Source organism: Sceloporus occidentalis, unplaced genomic scaffold, assembly GCF_023333645.1.
Source record: "Sceloporus occidentalis isolate IW3139 unplaced genomic scaffold, rSceOcc1.0.p SCAF_14, whole genome shotgun sequence".
Classification (NCBI taxonomy): domain Eukaryota; kingdom Metazoa; phylum Chordata; class Lepidosauria; order Squamata; family Phrynosomatidae; genus Sceloporus; species Sceloporus occidentalis.
Window position 1 is genome coordinate 7,957,839 of NW_028316994.1, and position 18,888 is coordinate 7,976,726.

Sequence of the window (18,888 nt, forward strand, 5' to 3'; positions counted from 1 at the left end):
CCTGATGCTATACTTCATTCATGGGCAGGAATGTCCAGAAAGCTCTACCCAGGGAGGATACCTTTAAGAAGCACCAGTTATACCTATAAACACAAACACACAGAGGCTGCCTTTTATCTTTCCAGCATACACCTTTCTCAGTCAGAAAATTACTCACTAAATTTCTAATAAAGGTGAATTCAAAAATACGTAACAGAGGCAATGAAGCCATGCTGCAGGAATGTAAACACCTCAGAGTTTTGGGATGGGGATAGGAGAGGCAGGGGAAAAGTACTTGACTGGCAGTAGTCCCAGATAAAAATTGCTTTGGAAACACGCATATCAGGGGGAAACTGTCCAGCAAACAGGTAATACCCATTCATGAATCAGTAACCAAAGAGAAGATGGGGAAAAATGTAGAGGTTAAGAATGCAATACATTGTTCAGTTCCTTATCTATCCTCCTCATGACAAGCAGAAAATAGTGAGCCAAAATAAAAAGCATGCACTAATACTTTCTGTTTAATTCTTAGAGGCCCAAAGATGTAGGAATTTGTGAAATACATTTATAAATGAATAAATACACATCTGTCTATGGAGATTTAACATAATGTTATATCATCTCCTGTAACAGACAGATATGAGGTACCAGGACAGAGAATGACGTTGTCTAACACCTGCAGGCCCACTAAATGGGCATTATTAGGGCTAATGAGCTTAGAGAGATACATAACTCTAAGCATCAAATGAGAGAGGGAGCAGTGGCACATTTCAGCTTTAGCTGAATGTATTTCACAAATTCAGCTTTAGCTGAAATATGAATGGGGAGAACCTTAAACTTGTGTGGGAAGAGCCGAGATTCAGTGACAGGAGAGAGGCTTGGTCTGTTCAAGGACGCATTTGTCTTTTTGGCTGTCCATGGTAACCTCAGCCCTCTTCTCCAGCATCACATCTCAAACAAATTAATCTTCCTATCAGCTTTCTTCACTGTCCAGCTTTCCCATCACATACGTAGTAACAGGGAATACAATGGGTTGAACAATGCTAACTTTAGTGTTCAGCTGCATATCTTTGCATTTTAGGATTTTATCTCCAGTGGTTCTTTCACAACAATAACAGGCAGATTTGGGGGGACTTGGAGGGGATGTGCAGGTTAAATAATTGGGGGAGGGAGTAAGCAGAGTTACCTCATCCAGGCCTCTGACTGCCTACGGTCAGATGGAGATTACCACACTGCACCAGTGACTCCCAAACACCAACATCTCATCTCTAGCTGTTTTGGACTTCAGCTCACAGAAGCCTCAGCCATTTTGGCCAGTGGTCTGGGATTCTGGGAGTTGAAGTCCAAAAAACCAAAAGGTCAGAGTTTGAGAATCACCATACTATAAAGTTATAGCTCTGTTATGCCACTTTTAACTGCTATGGCTGCCTTCTGTGGCATTCTGGGGTCTGTCATTTAGTCGGAATTGTTCAGGCCACTGTATTCCCAATTACAATGTATGGATGTCCTTGAGACATCAGATCTCTGACACAGTGACACATGTCTTGGTTACGTCCCGTTTGGACTGCTATAATGCACTCTACTTGGGGAAGCCTTTGAAGAGTGTTCGGAAACTTCAGCTGGTTTAAAGGGCTGCAGCCAGGCTGCTTACAGGGGCAGGTTAGAGATCATACAGCTCCACTGGCTGCCACTTTGTTTCTGGGCACAATTCAAAGTGCTGGTGATGACCTTTAATGCTCTGTATGGTTCAGGTCCAGGATATTTGGCAGACCGTATCGGCCTCTATGCGCTGGCTGGGATTCTGAGATCTGCAGGGGAGGCCCTTCTCTCCGTCCCGCCACCATCAGAAGCACAGTTGGGGGGACACAAGAAAGGGCCTTTTCTGTGGCTGCCCCTAAACCTTCCTTTTCAAACAAGCTTCTAAACAGAAAACCTTTAAATAACGCCTCTATATTGTTTTAATGTATTTTAGACATTTTCACAGAGCCACAGAGTTGAAAGAGACCCCAAAGGCATCCAGTCCAACCCTCTCTGCCAGGCAGGAAATCACAATCCAAGCATTCCCAACAGATGGCCATCCAGCCTCTGCTTGAAGACCTCCGAAGGAGGAGACTCCATCACTTTCCTGTCAGGAAGTTCCTCCTCAGGCTGAGCTGGAATCTCTCTTCCTGGGCCTTGCATCCATTGTTCTGTGTTCTAGTCTCTGGAGCAGCAGAAAACAAGCTTGCTCCCTCCTCAATCTGACATCCCTCCAAATACATAAAACGGTTTTATCTTTTTTTATTTTACTGCAGTAGTTTAATATTATTCCAATGTATTATTTTCCTATCTTTCCAATTGCATTGTTTGTAACGCTGTAAGCTGCCCTGAGTCCCGCTCCTGGGATGTAAAGGGAGGGAGATAAATCAATATAATGACTAAATAGCTAAGGAGACAAACAAACGTGTTCCTGAACTGATCGGACCAGGGCTCCGCTCCGCTGTAACCAAACTCCAACTCCCAGAATTCCATAGCAAAGAGCCAGACAAAGCGTGAAAGCGCTGCCAAACCGGGTTATTCCTCCCGTCCAAAGAAAGGGAGATTCGGGGAGGTCCCCCCCTTCTCTAGCCTTCGGGGCGGGACTCACCGGTGGTTGGCGCTGCCCCAGCCTCCTCCGCGCCCCGGTCAGGGCTGGTCCTTGCCTGGCGAGATGGGTGTGAGGGGGAAGCCCCCGAAGCCCCCTGGAGGACCTTCCCGAAGCCCCCGGGGGCCGACCCTGGTCCCTCTCCGATGAGGAAGAGGGCTCTCTGTAAGGGGCCACCGCCAGGCTGCAATTCGCACAGGCCCGGCCGGAACCGGAAGCCAGCCTCCCTCCCCGCTTCCGGCCCTCCCCACTTCGCGCCCAGAAGCCTCTTCTTTCCCAGAGTCCTTTGCGCGGCGGCTACTAGCCTCGCCCATTACCCATGGGCCTTTGCGGCAGTGGCTGCTGCTGTTCCTCCTCCTCCTCTCCTGGGTCACGTGTTTGCCCCCTCCCTCGCAATCCATGCGTTTAACCCAGTATAGTTCGTGCCAGCCGCGAGGAAACAGAGAGAGAGAGAGCCAGAGTGGCGCCGCGGTTGGAGCCTTGGCTCTGGAGACCCGGGTTCGAATCCCACCTCTGTCCACTCAGAGGAAGCAAAACCTTTGCCTGAAGGATCAGTATTGGAGAGCAATGGCTTCCCCCAAACTGTGCCCTTTAAGAGATTTTGGACTTCAGTTCCCAGAAGCCTCAGCCATGATGGCCAATAGTCTGGGATTCTGGGAGCTGAAGTCCAAAGTCTCTTAAAGGGCAGAGTTTGGGGAGGACCACTGCATTAGACTTTAGGATTGGAAAGCTCATGCTGCCACTTTCTTTCTTTTCGAAGGTGCTACAAGGCCTCTCTGCAAACTGGTTCTAGAGACTAACACGGCTATGTCTTTGAATTCTACCCCTGTCAAGAAACTTGCGAAGAAAATAACCACGATGGAGGCTGCCTTTATTGTTAACTGTCCTATAATATTCCTCGTGGATGGGATCTCTCCCAGGGGCTATTTGAAAGAAAGGAGGATCCTTGCACCTCAAACCCATTGCTAACACAACGATTCCCGAACTTTGGTCCTCCAGGTATTTTGGGCTTCAGCTCCCCAGAAGCCCTGGCCAGCGCAGCCAGCAGTCGGCAGTAATGGGAAATGAAGTCCAAAACATCTGGAGGAGGACCAAGGTTTGAGAACAACTGGCCTAATAGATTTGCTGTTCCCCTCTGAGCACTTTGGGGTTGAGTCTTGGCTGCTGCTCAAAGTGAATGGCACCAGCAAGTCAGTCACTGAAAATATACAAGTCTCAAGTCAAGTCGTTCAAGCGACTTAAGTGTGACTTGACTCTGAGTCAACTGATCCATGTATCAGCTGCTGGGTTTGGTTCCTGGCAGGATACCATATGTCCTCCTTTTCCAGGACTTGTTCTACATTTCAACCTTCTGTCCAGCAAGAATGTGAAAATACCCTCTATTTTGAGCCCATTGAGTAACACTATGTTTGCTGTTCCCCTTTGAGAAGTCTGTCTACTTTTTTGATTGATTGATTGATTGAAATTTTATTTATATACCGCCGTTCCTATGATCACGGCGGTTTACAAACAGAATAAGATACAATACGAAAGTTGTAGTTGCACAAAGAGGGAAAGGATGGATCTTTCTAACTTTATTTCCTAGGAGCAGCAGCAGGCAAGACTCGCGCCCAGAGTTCAGGGTTCTTAATAAATACTAAAGAAAGAAAGAAAGAAACTTTATTCTTATACCCTGCCTTTCTACTGCAGCAATCAAGGCGGCTTACATGACTAGAATATATTGGAATAATACATACTGACACCCCCCCCCTTCTTTTAAAACAGGATTAAATACACTACAGTTTAAAAATTCAACCTGTTAAAATGACAGCAATTTTCTAATAGAGGCAGTGGTTACATAAAGTAGGGAGGGTACAGAAATTAGATTGAACTATTCTGGGAAGATCTGTCAGAAGAGATCCGTCTCGACAGCTTGATTATTTGACGGATCTCCTCCGGCAGCAAGGCGTTCCATAGTCTGGGAGCGGCGGCAGAGAACATCCTCTGGGAGCTTGCCGTTAGTCTGGTTTTTATGGGTTGCAATAAATTCTTTCCAGAGGACCTGAGGGTGCAGGGTGGATTGTATGGAAGTAGGCGATCCCTTATATAGGTTGGACCCAAGCCATGTAGGGCTTTAAAGGTAATCACAAACACCTTGTACTGCATCCAGAAACCAATAGGGAGCCAGTGAAGTGATTTCAGAATAGGTGTAATATGATCACTTCTAGTTTTACCAGTGATCAGCCTGGCTGCCATGTTTTGTACTAACTGTAGTTTCCGGACTAAGTAGCCCTGCGTAGAGTGCATTGCAGAAATGGAGTTGTGAGGTTACTAGCGCATGCACTACAGTGTCTAGGTCCCTTGCTTCCAGGAAAGGGCTTAGCTGGCATATTAGCCGGAGCTGATAACAGGCACTCCTGACTGTCGCATTCACCTGATTTATCATGTGAACTGACGGGTCTAGGAGCACCCCCAGACTGCGAACACAGTCCTTAAAGGAAAGCATGACCCCATCCAGGACTGGAGGTTGCAACCCAATACCTGGTTTGGGGATCCCTACTGTAAGTACTTCCGTTTTGTCCGAATTCAGCTTGAATCGTTTTTTCCTCACCCAGTCCATTACCACTTCAAGACATTGATTGAGGGGAGAAATGCCATCCGTCGTCATGACTGCTGACTGAAACATGGAAAAATATATTTGGGTGTCATCAGCATACTGATAACACCCTGCCCCATGTTTACAGATTATTTCCCCCAGCGGCTTCATATAAATATTGAATAGCATTGGGGACAGGATGGCGTCCTGAGGGATGCCACAATTAAGCTCCGTTTTTGAGGAGCTACAGTCCCCGAGCAAAGTGATTTAGAGGGGAAAAGGATAGCAAAGTGTCAGGCCATGGTCTGCTTGGGGACACAATGCAAATGCTAAAAGGGTTTCTTCCTTAATTTCGGCACAACTGACAAATGAAGGAATAGTTTAAATGTAGATTCAGTCAAGGGATAATTGCTAGTAAAGTACAATTTCAAGCTTTTGTCTTGATAAGAGTTCTATAAGTAGATTGCAGGCCAACAAGGTATTTTAAGGCAGATAAATTCATCAGAAAAATATGATTGAGTACTTAATATAGTATATGTAATATAGCTGTAAAGTAAATAAACAATAGGAAATGAATGTATATTTATAATAGTATTTTTAGCTGTTATTTTGTAATGTCCTTCATTTTGCAGTGCCTTGTCCTCCTTTGCAGTTAGGACACTTGAAGACCCTGGTTCCAGAACCCTCCTGCCCCTGTGGATAACAAAAGCAGTGGATGCTCTAGTCCTATTAAATACAGTGGCATAGAAATGGTGCCACTTATATAAAAAGGCAAAATCAAGGTTTGCTGTTTGGAATTTGCATACATATATTTAATATTTTCAAACTGTGGATGGCTGAATCCATGGATACAGACAGCTGACTCTTCTCGGCATTGCAGCAGCCCAGTCAGTTACCTTCTTTGCATTTAACACAGGGATTGGGGTTCTTAACCTGTGGCCCGTGAAACATCTCCCCCCAGTTATCAATGGATGGGCTTCATGAGAACCAGGTGTACAAATGACCCCCACTTTTCATTTCCTCTCTGTTATTTTGAAAATTGTATTTTAAGTGCATTTTTCTAGGGAATGGTCTATAGCTTTAATCAGATTGCTAGATCCGTGATTCACACTGCAGAATTAAAGCAGTTTGATACCACTTTAACTGTCATGCCTCTGTCCTGCAGAATCCTGGGATTGGTAGTTTGGTGAAGCACTAGAGCTCTTTGACAGACCAGGCTGAATACTTCACCAAACTACCAATCCCAGGATTCTGTAGAACAGTGTCATGGCAGTGAAAGTGGTATCAAACTGCTTTTATTCTGCAGTGTGGATACACCCTACAATTATCACACCAACAGAAAGATGTGAGACTATGTAGGACTGGCTCTAAAGTAAAAGTTGCTATATGCTTGATGTCTACACACGTTTCCTCCATATAGACCACCTGAAATCGATTTCAGACATCATTGCAGGAGTTCATAATTACACAATAAACTGCTATGACCATTTGATACAATATAGGAAAGATGCAAGGTGTTTCACAATGAATCCAAACGTGTATACCAGGAATGCAAAACTAATTTATTTCTAATATGCACATTCCATCCAAAACATTAACTCCACCTATTTTATATGAGCATCAGTTCTCCAAGCACCCAGTCCTGATGCTCGCTATGTACTGGCTAATGTGAACTGCAAATTGCTAAGAACAGCCTTAAGAGGGGCAAAGTGCCCATCTCTCCAGACAAGCCAAAGTATGGACACAGATACATATAAACTGCAAAGTTCATTCTGCTTTATCTCAGAACTTGCTACTGTGAACTGTAAACTAGAAAGCGATGGGAAAAGCCTGAGATGGTGGCATGTTTACACTTAGCTCTGTGAAATGAATTGGTATCCATATTCCTGGATGTGACTCTGTAGACCATAGTAAGGTTGCTGCGGGGTGGATTTTTATTCCAGAGGTCTGGAAAGGCTCCTGGGTCTTATATTAATGTGCTGCATATTGATTAAGCACCACATAGGATGGAGACATCAGAATGGGTGCTTTTGCAATGTTCTTTATTCTGGGTGCACTTTTTTATGATCACAGTGTTGGACGAAGTGTCCTTTGGTCTGATCAACATGGCTCTTCCTATGTTATTACCCATCCAACCACTAATAACTCTCAGTTTGGTTAATCACTGCTCCTTAAATCATAACTGCTTACTCAGTTGTTACCATTATACACAGTCAGAAAGTATGGCAGTTTTTGTGGCCAGAAATTCTGTCCCCATGGACATGAACATGTGGAAACTGACAAGAGTAATGTTAAAAATCAGTACATGGAAGAATGGCTTCCTTGTTGAAAATATATCTTTTTAAAAAGTAGATAAAACAGAGGAAACACAGATAGATAGAGCTGAATTATAGGTTCGCATTGTCAGCTTCTGGGAGTTAACAATTAAGATGTAATTTTACATGGCCAAGTGAAATCCTGTCTGCCAGTAAACCATAAGATCCAATGAACTGACATCTAGGAAGAGACCATAGCACCATGAAAAAGGGGGAATTAAAAAAAAGGTTTTATATGGCAGCCCATAAACTTGGGAGGGATTTTATTTTAAAATTATTTTAATCTACGTTTTAGCCTGAAGATTGGACCTTTGGGTCATTTTACTTAATTTAATAAATAAAGATTACAGAATAAAATTATTGTAATTCCTCAGTCCTATTGTTAGTTCTAACTAAGTTGGAGCCATAGAAGCAGTTATATATATTGAGTACTTTTATCATTTAGCAACTCCTCTGCTTGGGATTAGCAGTTTGATTTAGTTATAACTGTATTATACAGGGACAGAAAAGACTCCATAGGCTTTAAGCAGATCTAATCTCTCCATTTATCTTTGGGGTTTGTTATGCTTGAGGATAAGAGAAGATAGAGTTAAAGACTTTACCATCAGATCTATGAAATTCTACTTGTTTTCTGAGTGGCTAGGTCTTACGTACATGTCACCAATGGATGACTGGAGTAGTGACTTTGTTCCCCTCACTAACCAAACACTATGGATTTCCGTATTATTTCACCTCAGATACAATGCCATTCAGGAATTGATAGCAGGGTGGGGAGTATGGTTCATGAGATCTCTTTCTCAACTACCCACGCAGGTCTTTTCTTCCAATAAGTACAGTTGGCCCTCCATATCCACACATTCTTTATCCACCTATTCAACTATCAACAGGTTGAAAATATTCCCAAAATATATCAGTTCCAAAAAGCAAACCTTGATTTTTTCCATTTTGTATAAGGGACACCAATTTACTATGCCATTGTATACAATGTGACTTGTATATCCACAGATTTTGATATCCATTGGGGGTCCTGAAACCAAATCCCAGTGGATACCAAGGGCCCACTGTACTCTAGCCTGCCATTTTAAAGACAGGTTTGCAGGAACAGTTGTGTCAGTTCTGACAGTACTATCAATTTCATGGAATCATTTGTAACTGTTTAAATGACATTGACCACCTTCTTAGGGTTTCCAGACTGAATACTGGATAAGACTTCTGTACCTTTAATGGTTGTATAGAAGAGGGTTTGTTGGCAGGTGTTGTCCCGCAACCTGCCGAAATTCCCTCTTCTACACAATTGTTAGAAACCAAGAACCGTTGTCCATTTTACACCCTGGAAATCCTGTTTTCCTCCAGCAAAGCTAAAAGATCCCAAACCAGCAGCCATCACTTGAGACCAGCTGCTTAACCGATCTTCGGGACCATCTTTCTTGAAGGGGAAACAAAATCTAGCTGGCAAAAGCATTACACATCGGTACAAAACACACTACAGAAACAATTCCATTTGAGACTGCTTTAACTGCCCTGACTCAATGGGGAATTCTTGGAAGTGTTCTTTTGTGAGACATTTAGCCCTCTCTGTCAGAGAACTTTAGTGCCAAAATAAACTACAGTTCCCAGCATTCCTTAGCACTGAGCCAGGGCAATTAAATCAGTCTCAAACTGGATTATTGCTGCAGTGTGTTTTGAACCTTAATGGAGTATTAAAACCATCTCAGATCCAAAACACGTTGCAGAAATAATCCAGTTTGAGACGGCTTTAACTGTCCTGGCTTAGTACTAAAAGATTCTGGGAGCTGTAACTTTGTGAGACATTTAGCCTTCTTTGGAGATTTTCACACAACCAAAAGTGACTGGAGTATATCAGGATGCTCTCTTCATTATTGCACAATTGAGCAAATTTTTATTAGATGACGTCACCATAATTGCGTCATTTTCCCGCTAATAACGATCACACTAGCGCCAGTTTTCATTCACTGGAAAGTCCTGTGAATGAAAAGCGGTGCTAGAATTACTCTTTATTATGTGGGGAAATAACGCAATTATGGCACCGTCGTCTGATATTCTTTGCGCAATTGTGTGATAGTGACAAGTGAAGGGATAATGATGCAATTGCTGGATAATGATTATTTATCTGATATTTGATTTGATGTTTTTAATTGTAGCCTGCTTATTTTATCTAATTCTATCCTGTATTATTACCTATTGTTTTATATGTATTTTGTAAAATGTACGCCAGGTGTGGCAGGTTTCATTTTTATCAATTTTATTATTTGTATGTACAGTGCTGTATAAATAAATAAATAAATAAATAAATAAATAAATAATGCTGACGTCCAGTGACGTCGGCTGATAATCTTTGCGCAATTGCACGATAGTGACGGCAGCGTCTTGCTATGCTCCTGTCACTTTTGGCAGTGTGAAAATGTCCTTAGCCAGAGAGCTCTGGTGCCATAATAAAAACTATAATTCCCAGGATTCCCTAGCACTGAACAAAGGCAGTTAAATTCTGCCATACGTTTTGGACGACCTCAGAACTTAGTGTCAATAATTGGCTTATTTACTGATTTCCAGAGGTTGGCATCCCTGTGGCTCCAGGAGAAACAAAGGCAAGAGATGTGGATCGTTTGGGCTTTGGCTTAATCCGGCCGCAGCCTTCGCGGCAGCCAAGGCCTTGAGGCCCTTCTTAACAAAGATTCTGCTTGTAACAAGCCAACTGTGCGCTCAAGGTGGTCTCCATGGCAACAAAGATAACTTGGAGGCCTGGGCGCACAAGAGAAGCCCTGGAGGTAGTTCAAGGCAAAAAGCCTGGCTCCATCCCTCCCACTCTTAGCCTGTCTGCTGCTGAGGGAAAGGAAGGAAGGAAGCTCCTTTGGTAGAAAAAAGAGCCGCAGTAATGCCAGGGTGGACAACATGGCTTCTGTGAAACAGGCCTCCATGTTGTGCCACGAGAGCCAGGCTTCCTTGTCGAGGGGAATGCATTATTTTCCTTTCTTTTGCCAAGTGGGAGAAAGGGCTTCAAGGGGTCTGCACATGCATGTGTCCTCTACATGTTTGTGTGTGTGCTAATATCAAAAAACAGAGTAATGCTAAAGAAGAACACTAAATCAATCATTGTGCCAGCATACAACCTGAAGAACATCCCTAAAGAAAATGTAAAAGATAGATTTGCACTATTAAGCATAATTGACCAGCAGCCATAATTCTGGACTGAAACCAGACATTGGTCCAAAACACACTGTAGAAATAATCCAGTTTAAGACTGCTTTAACTGCCATAATGCAGTGTTAGGGAATCCTGGGATTTGTACTTTATCGTGGCACCAGAGCTCTCTGGCAGAGAAGACTAAATCTCTCACAAAACTACAATTCCCAGGATTCCCTAGTTTTGTGCCAGGGCAGTTAAAGCAATCTCAAACCAGATTATTTCTGCAGTGTGTTTTGGACCTAAGCTATCTGCCAATCCCAGTGGTACAGCACTCCACTACGGAGTTCATCACACAGGATTTTTCCTGTGCAGAAACGGGATTTAAAACGGAAATCCCGCAAAAGTGGGATCATTTTCACACGACATGACGCATTAATACGTACAGAAAGTGAAAAAATCATGGAAAAGCAAGATCGTTTACACACGATGTAGTGGGCATTGAGCATTAACACAAAAATAAACCGCACAGAAAGTGGACAAAATTGGCTGCTTTTTATTTTCCAGATTCTCCTGAAAGTAAAAAATGGCCAATTTTGTCCACTTTTTGTGCGGTTTATTTTTGTGTTAATGCTCAATGCCCCTCATAAGTGTGAAAATGATCCCGCTTTTGCAGGATTTTTCTTGGATTTAAATCCCGTTTTTGCACGGGATTTAGGCACTTAGCCTTCTGTGTGATAAACTCCTACTGCGAGAAAGCGGGCGTGGTTTTTCATAGGAGTCATTTGCACACAGTTCCTCTACACTGCTATCCTACAGACAGATGAGAAATGGCCTTGATAACAGCAATTGGTAGGAACAGCTGACATAAGCAGAACTGAAAACCTTGGCCTCCCATTTCAGGCATGATTTAAGCCCTCATGACTAACAGTGCAAGGAGAAGACTTGGTGTGTGCATATACGTATTGGTGCCTTACAGCCCATTTTAATTTGCCAGACTGCTGAACACTGGCACTTCCTCACACTCATTCATGCAAACATTCATGCATATATTTCTTCAGTCACATCAACAAAGGGCACAACTGTGCCAAAGCTTTTTTGGATTTGGTGTCTTAGGCTTTTGATACAAGAAGTGGCGTAACTTTGGATAGACCAGGCTCCAGGAGCAATTTTAGAGTGGCAAGAAACCGGCTACAACAAGGAAAGAGGTTTCAAGAGTGATCACATAGCTCTTTTCCTCAGGCAGACTGAATGGTTCATAAAACCACACATAGTTTGGAAAAAATGTGTGTGAGGTTTTCCACCTACATTTATCTGATGCCATGATCTGCTCTTGCAATCAGGGACACAGAACAATTGCAATCAACCTTCTTTTCTTGCAATGCTGTGAAGACATCCATATATATTCCTCCACTGCTATCAGCTTGGGCCTATTTTAAATAGACTACTGCACTTCTACCTAAATCCATGTGGCAGCTGCTCTAGGTCCAAAGCCATCTGTGAACAGTGGCCCACCATATACACCAGACTGCCACCCTATTTGTTCTAAACTGCTACAAGGCATCAGCTAGAATGTTCTGTGATGCCATGGGAAAAACACTTGGTAGTGGTACATCCATAGAGAAAGTCACAATGCATGAATTGCAACACCAAACAGCCAGGTTTGATTTCAAGCTGCTACTACTTGCTCATTGTTCGTGTTAAAGAACTGTGGTTCAGAAAAGAACCTCAAGAAATTAGCCTTTTAAACACACATTCATGGCAGAAATGAAGCAGCTACGATTGGGAAGAAGCAAAGGAGCACTAACCAAGAGTACAAGAATTTGACCTTGAATATAGGTCACTGAATGTTTGCTGTGCAACTGTGCATCAGGGCTGAGTTGAGCACACATCAAATGCAAGAGCAGAAAGGGAAACAGAAAACCCTATTTGACAAAACAGATGCAGATCATATTCATTGTTTATCAAATAGGTGTAAACTGATTGTGCAAACCTGACTCACAGTGTATTTTATTTTTTCTCCTCAGTTTTGCAGAAACTGCTCTTATTGTACTCTACAACTATTTCTTGTATCAAAAGTCTAAAATGCACATTTTAACAAAGGCAACGAAGAATCCAACAACACTTTCTCCTTGCCTTGCATGTCAGCAAAGCCCAGCTTCTATGTCTCCCTCCATCTGAGACACATACTGGATCTCTTAATGTGCCCTTTTATTGTGAAGAATGCTTTCCCTATGGTCAGAGAAGCAGCGTTCACAACGTGAGCTAGGATTCTGTAAACTGGCACTGGCAAGACTTGTTCCTTCTTCTTTTCCCTCCCAATACATCATGATTGGTCCAAGAATCAGAGGAACAACATTCATGCATCAGCAGTAGCTGATGAAAACATGCACTTTCCCCACAGCTTTGGGCTCTTAATCTTAAGAGAATGCCAGGGCCCCATGAAAATAACTTTCCCCGCTTTTTTTTAATGATTTGCTTTACAGTGAGAGTGTAGATTAGAAGCCAAATTTTCTGTTGGCAGGAAATTATGGCGAGAAATGCACAATTATTTCCTCAAATGACTGTTACAAATTTAAAGAATTCCTTGGCTAATGGAGTACACACTTACTACAAAATTAACTAAATGTGCAAAGAACCCTGGGAAATAATGTTCTGTGAAAAAGTGAGATGTTTCTGTGCAGCCAAATGTCTGTCCAAAGGTCCTCAAGAGAAGCCTAAACAGCTAAGATTTGTCATGCAGCTATAATGTTGGCACAACTACCTTGTTCATCTTTTGTCACAATCTTGTCTTGCAGCAGATTTGGTACCCTGGTCACAGGATGGCCTAACACATCAACCCTTAGCACATTTATTTATAAGTCATTCTGTCTGATCTGTATGGAACTTAGTTTTAAGTCTGTGCACTTAGGACTGAGGTGCCACCTCACCTTTGCTCCTACTGCTGAGAGGCCTGTGAACAGTCAAGAAGGGAAAGCCAGATTTATGTTCTCCTGCAACTTGCATTCCCTTCACTTTTTCACAAGACATGCATTAAGAATCACAAAAATGGTACATTATCCGTTTATACACCATGTTGTAGTGGTTTCAGTGTTGGATTAGAACTCTGAAAGGGTAGGGTTTGCAGCACCCCAAACAAATCCACTGGGTAACTTTGGGCTAGTCACATTATCTCAGCCTAAGGAGAAAGCAATGGCAAACCTTATCTGAATAAATCTTGCTACAATATGTTCGCCATAAGTGATATTTGACTTAAAGGCACATGACAACAACCCCCACTTACCCACGCTTTCCCACTCCCTTGTCCTCTAAAACCATTGAACTAAAATATTGCAAGGAGTGAAGGAATAATATTTCCTGATTTTTGATCACCTTTCCTTAATGTGGTTGTGGGGGGAGGAAAAAAAACCCAAAAGACAACAATACCCCAAGACTATTTTTCTTTTGCATATATTATTTCATTGAAATGTATGCAAACTTAAAATGCCCCATTCCATGGAGGCTGATCTTAAAAGGCAAACTTAAAAAAAAAACACAACTTGGAAGGGGACAAATTATCTTGCAGAAGATTACCAAATATCAACATTTTGTTTGGTACAATTATGGGAGGAACATAACTCTCCCAGCACTTATTCTTCTGGAAAATCACAAGATACTTAACAGAACAAAATTCCCTGTTCCGTTTTGTCCACCCTGTACAGGAGTTAATACAGGAGGCTCTTCCTCCAACCGAGCAACAGCTCTGATATCATGATATATTTGTTCACAGGAATGGACAGACACGATTGCCCTGTCCACCAACAGCATTTTCCAGTCTTTGGCAATGCTAAAGCATTGATATTTCAAGACATATACTGTTTTAGAACAGTCTTGGAAGTTAGAATTGCATTCTTACTTTCATGTCCATACTTGGGGGATAAAGTCTCCATGCCATTGCAAAGGTTTAAGTCCTTTTAGACAAATTGCATGGCAAACTTCCAGGTCCCAGTTCACTTTCATCCCTGGTGCCCCTGGGCTTTGTGTATTTATGAGGGTTGTATCCCAGGTTTGTCTTTGTCCTTAATGAGTTCCACCTCAGATAAGGGTGAGATGGTTATAGGACTGCTTCCTGTCCCACTTTCTATAGCTCCCCCCCACTGGTTTCCATCTTCAACACAGTCCTCTGATGCTTCATTGGTCCAGCCACTCCCAAGGTCCTCTGTCCCCCAGTCACCACCTCCAGACATCATTTCTGATTCCCAGTCCCCTGTGGTAGTCCAGCTGCCACCTCCTTCCTCGACTGAGCGTTGGTAGTAGGTCTCACGGGCGTGCTTCCGCTTGGCGTGCCGGCGGAGGGTGTTGCGTTCTGTGAAACGCAACCGGCAGATCTGGCACTGGTAGGGCTTCTCCCCTGTGTGGACTCGCTGGTGGCGCAAGAGCTCACCCGATTCCCGGAAGCCTTTGCGGCAGACCGGGCAGCTGAAGGGCCGTTCACCAGTGTGGATGTGCTTGTGCCGCTGCAGGTGTGAGGAGCGCTTGAAAGCCTTGCCGCACTCACGGCACACATACGGCTTGCTCTCTGAGTGGGTGATGCTATGGCGCTCCAAGTCTGACTGGTATAGGAACGTCCGTAGGCAAATGGGACAGAAGTATAGCTGTCGCGGTGGTGGGGCTGATGCTAGAAGCTCTGGCTCTGAGGATTGCATCTGCCCAGCCAGCTCTGCCTCCTGTTTGGAGACTGTGTGGGGCACCCCTTCAGCATCAATCAATACTAGGGACCCCTCGTCATTGGCATCTCCTTCTCCCTGCTGACCACGTTGCTTGGAGTTAGGGGTGGAGGCCTGCGCATTGGATCTTCCTCCTCTGTTTCTGGTCAGTGCTGAATGCAACTTTGGGCCCCACAGGGCAATGCTGTAGATCTCTGGGTGTGAAGGCCTGTCTTCTATAGCCATATGGTTCGGGGGGATATCATTGGTCAGTGGCTGATGCATATAGTGGGACCAAGGAACTGGGGGGCCGGTTTCTATCACCTGGTCCTCAAACCCGATGCTGCCATGGTTGTCCGCTCTTGACCAATCACTCCCGCCTGGCACCAGCACCCGGGCCTTTGCCTGAAGCTCCGCTGGATGCCCATCACCCCTGTCGACATGCCACCTGTGAGATGGCTCCATTGGGCACCAGGAACAAGAGTGCGTTCAGCTACAGGGACATCGCTGTGGAGACGGGAGAACAGTGACAAGCTCAGAGCAATCCACTAGGAAGTATTCCCACCCCAGAAACTCATCCTGTCACCTTGAGCATATAACCACTATGATATTTGGCTGTAAAGCCATGTGAATACATGGCAAGTATTCATTATGGGAGAGTTGCTTATTTGAATTACAGTAGCAAAAAGCATAGAGGCACCTTAGAGACTGAGGGTGGGACATTTACTTGGAAGCAAGTCCTGCTGAAGGCACTGGGGCTGACTTTCAAGTAAATATGTGCAGGCCTTGGCTGTATATAGTAAAATCATAAAATTCAATTCTCCCGCATTTTCTGTTTAATATTTACTTCAAAGCAAGTTCAGAAGTGTGTGTGTGTGTGTGTGTGTGTGTGTGTGCAGAAAACCACAGAGATGTTTGAATCTCTCCCTGTGTGTACACTTAGTTTTAAAATATACACTGAACTGTAGGTGTGCTTATGCCCCCATGAAAATGGAACTGTGCTCAGTTACTCTTGTGCAATTTTGTCTTAGCAATTCATGCATATATCTTCCGATGTGGATGCAGATACACATGCACCCATCTTTTTGCAACAAAATTGAGAGCAGAAACATCCATATATAAATAGCACACTGTGCATGCAACATGTACATAATATTTTCACATGGGAGCATATTAACAAATATGTGATGCGGTCTACATCCACAAGAGAGTTTGCATCTACTTATGACCTAGATGAAGTATTCTACCAACTCAACATCAGGTATGTTCAATATATTTCTCTAACTTTCAATTAATTTTTCACTGAAGTTAAGATCCTGAATAGTCTTAGCAATTGTCAGTAAGGAGACTGAATTGATATTTATTCCAGATTAAGTGAGAGGAAGTACAGGCTGGATTGTGCATCGCGAGTGCAACACTGATTCAAAGGGGGGGGGGGAAGATAAAACAATTGTGTGTGTGTTACCCTAACATACATCTTTTACACTAAAAACAATTCTGGAATATTTATCGCACCTTTGGAATTAGAGCTGCATCATTTATAAATGTCAAGGAAAAAAGACTTGGGCATTTCAATATGCATCTTCAACATAATTCTCAAAAACTCTTATTTCCCAGGGTTCCTTGGGGATTACCATCTATCCCAAAGTACATAGGATCTCACAAACAAAAATCCATTTGCTTATTATCAGTTGAAAAGTAGCTCTTGGCATTCCTTAGAAAAGCTGTGGGCAACATTGGGCCCTTCTGAAGTTCTGGATTTAAGTGTGCAGATGTTTTCGCCAATGGTAAAGGGGTATGGGAATCATAGTTTAAACATCTGCAGAGCTAAAGATTTCATACTGCCAGCTTAGAAATAATTTGCATCTCCTTAGAAACAAACATAGTAGGTACATCTAGGTACCAGAGTGAAGGGTTAGAATGTAGGGCTTAAAATGAGAATAGGTTCTCCTCTGGAACCCATTTTGAAATAGCCCTAGAAAATGCCAAGCTCAGTATTATCATGTTTTTACTGGTATCTCTTGATAAAGAATGGTCTGCCATCCTCTACAAGTATTTTCTCCAAACTCTGTTATTCCAGTCCTACCACAATATGCTGAGATACAGAACAGAACCAACCACAACTGCAACTGAATTATGCATACATTTGAAATATGGTGACGGTCTATTGAATTTATAGTTGAACCCTGAACATTTTCAAAAGTCACGGTTGAAAATTCGCCGTGAGAGATACTTATAAACAACCACAAAATTGCCCTTAACCTTAACCTTCCATCAGTTCAATTTAAAGCAATTGTATTCTGCACCAGAGCTGCCAGATCCAGCTCTTTTTGCACTTTTCTAAACAAACAAAAACTATGAAGTACAACAGCATCCACTACTAGAAATGTTGGTGGCTGTGTCTAGATATGAAAGGCGAGAGACACATTAAAATATCCCAAGCAACTGGAATTGGGGAAAGAGACTAAGTCTGGCACCACCAAATTCATTTTCAGTTCCACAATCTAACAGTGCTGCATGTTTCCAAGAGTTGGGGGGGGGGGGGGAAGAGGAATGGAGGCAAATGCACCCAGGGCTTGCAGCCCAGCTGAAATCCATGTGACCAGCTCCCTGTCACATCTCTGGGCTGGATCTGAGGGGAGACCTGGGCAGTGCTGGGCCAAGGCAACCCCCCAGGATGAAGTGACAGCTTCTAGAAATATCTGGAGGCTTCTCCAGAGGCTTGGGTTGGGGACCCATTTTCCTTCGGTGACAGCAGGAGAGGGGCACCTCTGGGCATGTGCTGAGTGCCCTCCCTTCCTCTCAAGCCATGGAGGGCCCTGGCCATCTCCAAATGGGACAAACAGCTTTGCTTTTGCAAAAGCAAAAAGGTTTTCTAGGCAACCTGGATCCTTCTCAGGCAGTTATACTAGCCTTCTTCAGCTGCCTGCCTTGGAAGGAGACTAGATCAAGCCAGGCAGTTTGGAAGGCACCCAGGCAAACTGGTCACTATAGGTCACTATATATAATTGGTCACTATATATATAGTGACCAATTTGCTTGGGAGCCTTCCAAACTGCCTGGCTTGATCTAGCCTCCTTTCAAGGCAGGCAGCTGAAGAAGGAAGGCTTTGAGCATCCAAAGCAATGCCATTCCTCCTTCTCCTTCCTTCTCTCCCATTGGAGCAGCCTCCCCAGCCTAGCTAGGGATCAGCATCCCAGACTGGACCCCATTCCTGCCCCAGGCTGCCCTGGAAGCGGTGGAGGCAGGGGAGGCGAGGAAGGGAGGCAGGCTACCCACCCAAGGCAGAAGGCAGACAGAGAGAGAGAGAGGCAGCAGCTGGCATTACCTGTTTTGCATCGTGATCTGCTGCAGCCCAGGGTTTCAATGGGGTCCGGCGGAGGCTGGCTGGGGAGAGGAATGGGAAGGAGCCTGTTCCGAGGATGGGGAACCCTTGCTCGCCCGCTGCCGCCGCCGCTGCAGAACAAAAGAGCTCGCCTGGTCTGAGCTGGGCATCTAGAGGGAGGCGCTCGGACCCAGCAGATGGACCTCCCGACCGGCAGGAGCGCCTCCGGGGTCCTAGCGCCGGGG

The 18,888-nt window shown here is 43.9% G+C and overlaps 2 protein-coding genes across 3 annotated transcripts in view; both read right to left on the reverse strand.

Moving 5' to 3' along the window:
• The window catches only part of ZNF865 (zinc finger protein 865), a 33,750-nt gene extending 15,048 nt beyond the window's left edge, over positions 1-18,702 (reverse strand). The window contains exon 1 of one of the 2 annotated variants that reach the window (XM_089480618.1): positions 18,647-18,702. The gene's annotated coding sequence lies outside the window, so the exon portion shown is untranslated. Of the gene's footprint in view, positions 1-2,605; positions 2,804-18,646 lie in introns of those variants that run through there. The other variant, XM_089480619.1, reaches the window with a different exon arrangement.
• Positions 14,154-18,723, reverse strand: LOC149303745 (uncharacterized). Its single transcript, XM_089480633.1, has 2 exons — positions 18,647-18,723; positions 14,154-15,825 (listed from the first exon to the last, which is right to left on the reverse strand). The coding sequence occupies exon 2, from the start codon at positions 15,781-15,783 to the stop codon at positions 14,659-14,661; it is 1,125 nt and encodes a 374-aa protein (XP_089336759.1). The 5' UTR covers positions 15,784-15,825; positions 18,647-18,723; the 3' UTR covers positions 14,154-14,658.
• Between the last annotated feature and the right edge of the window lie 165 nt (positions 18,724-18,888).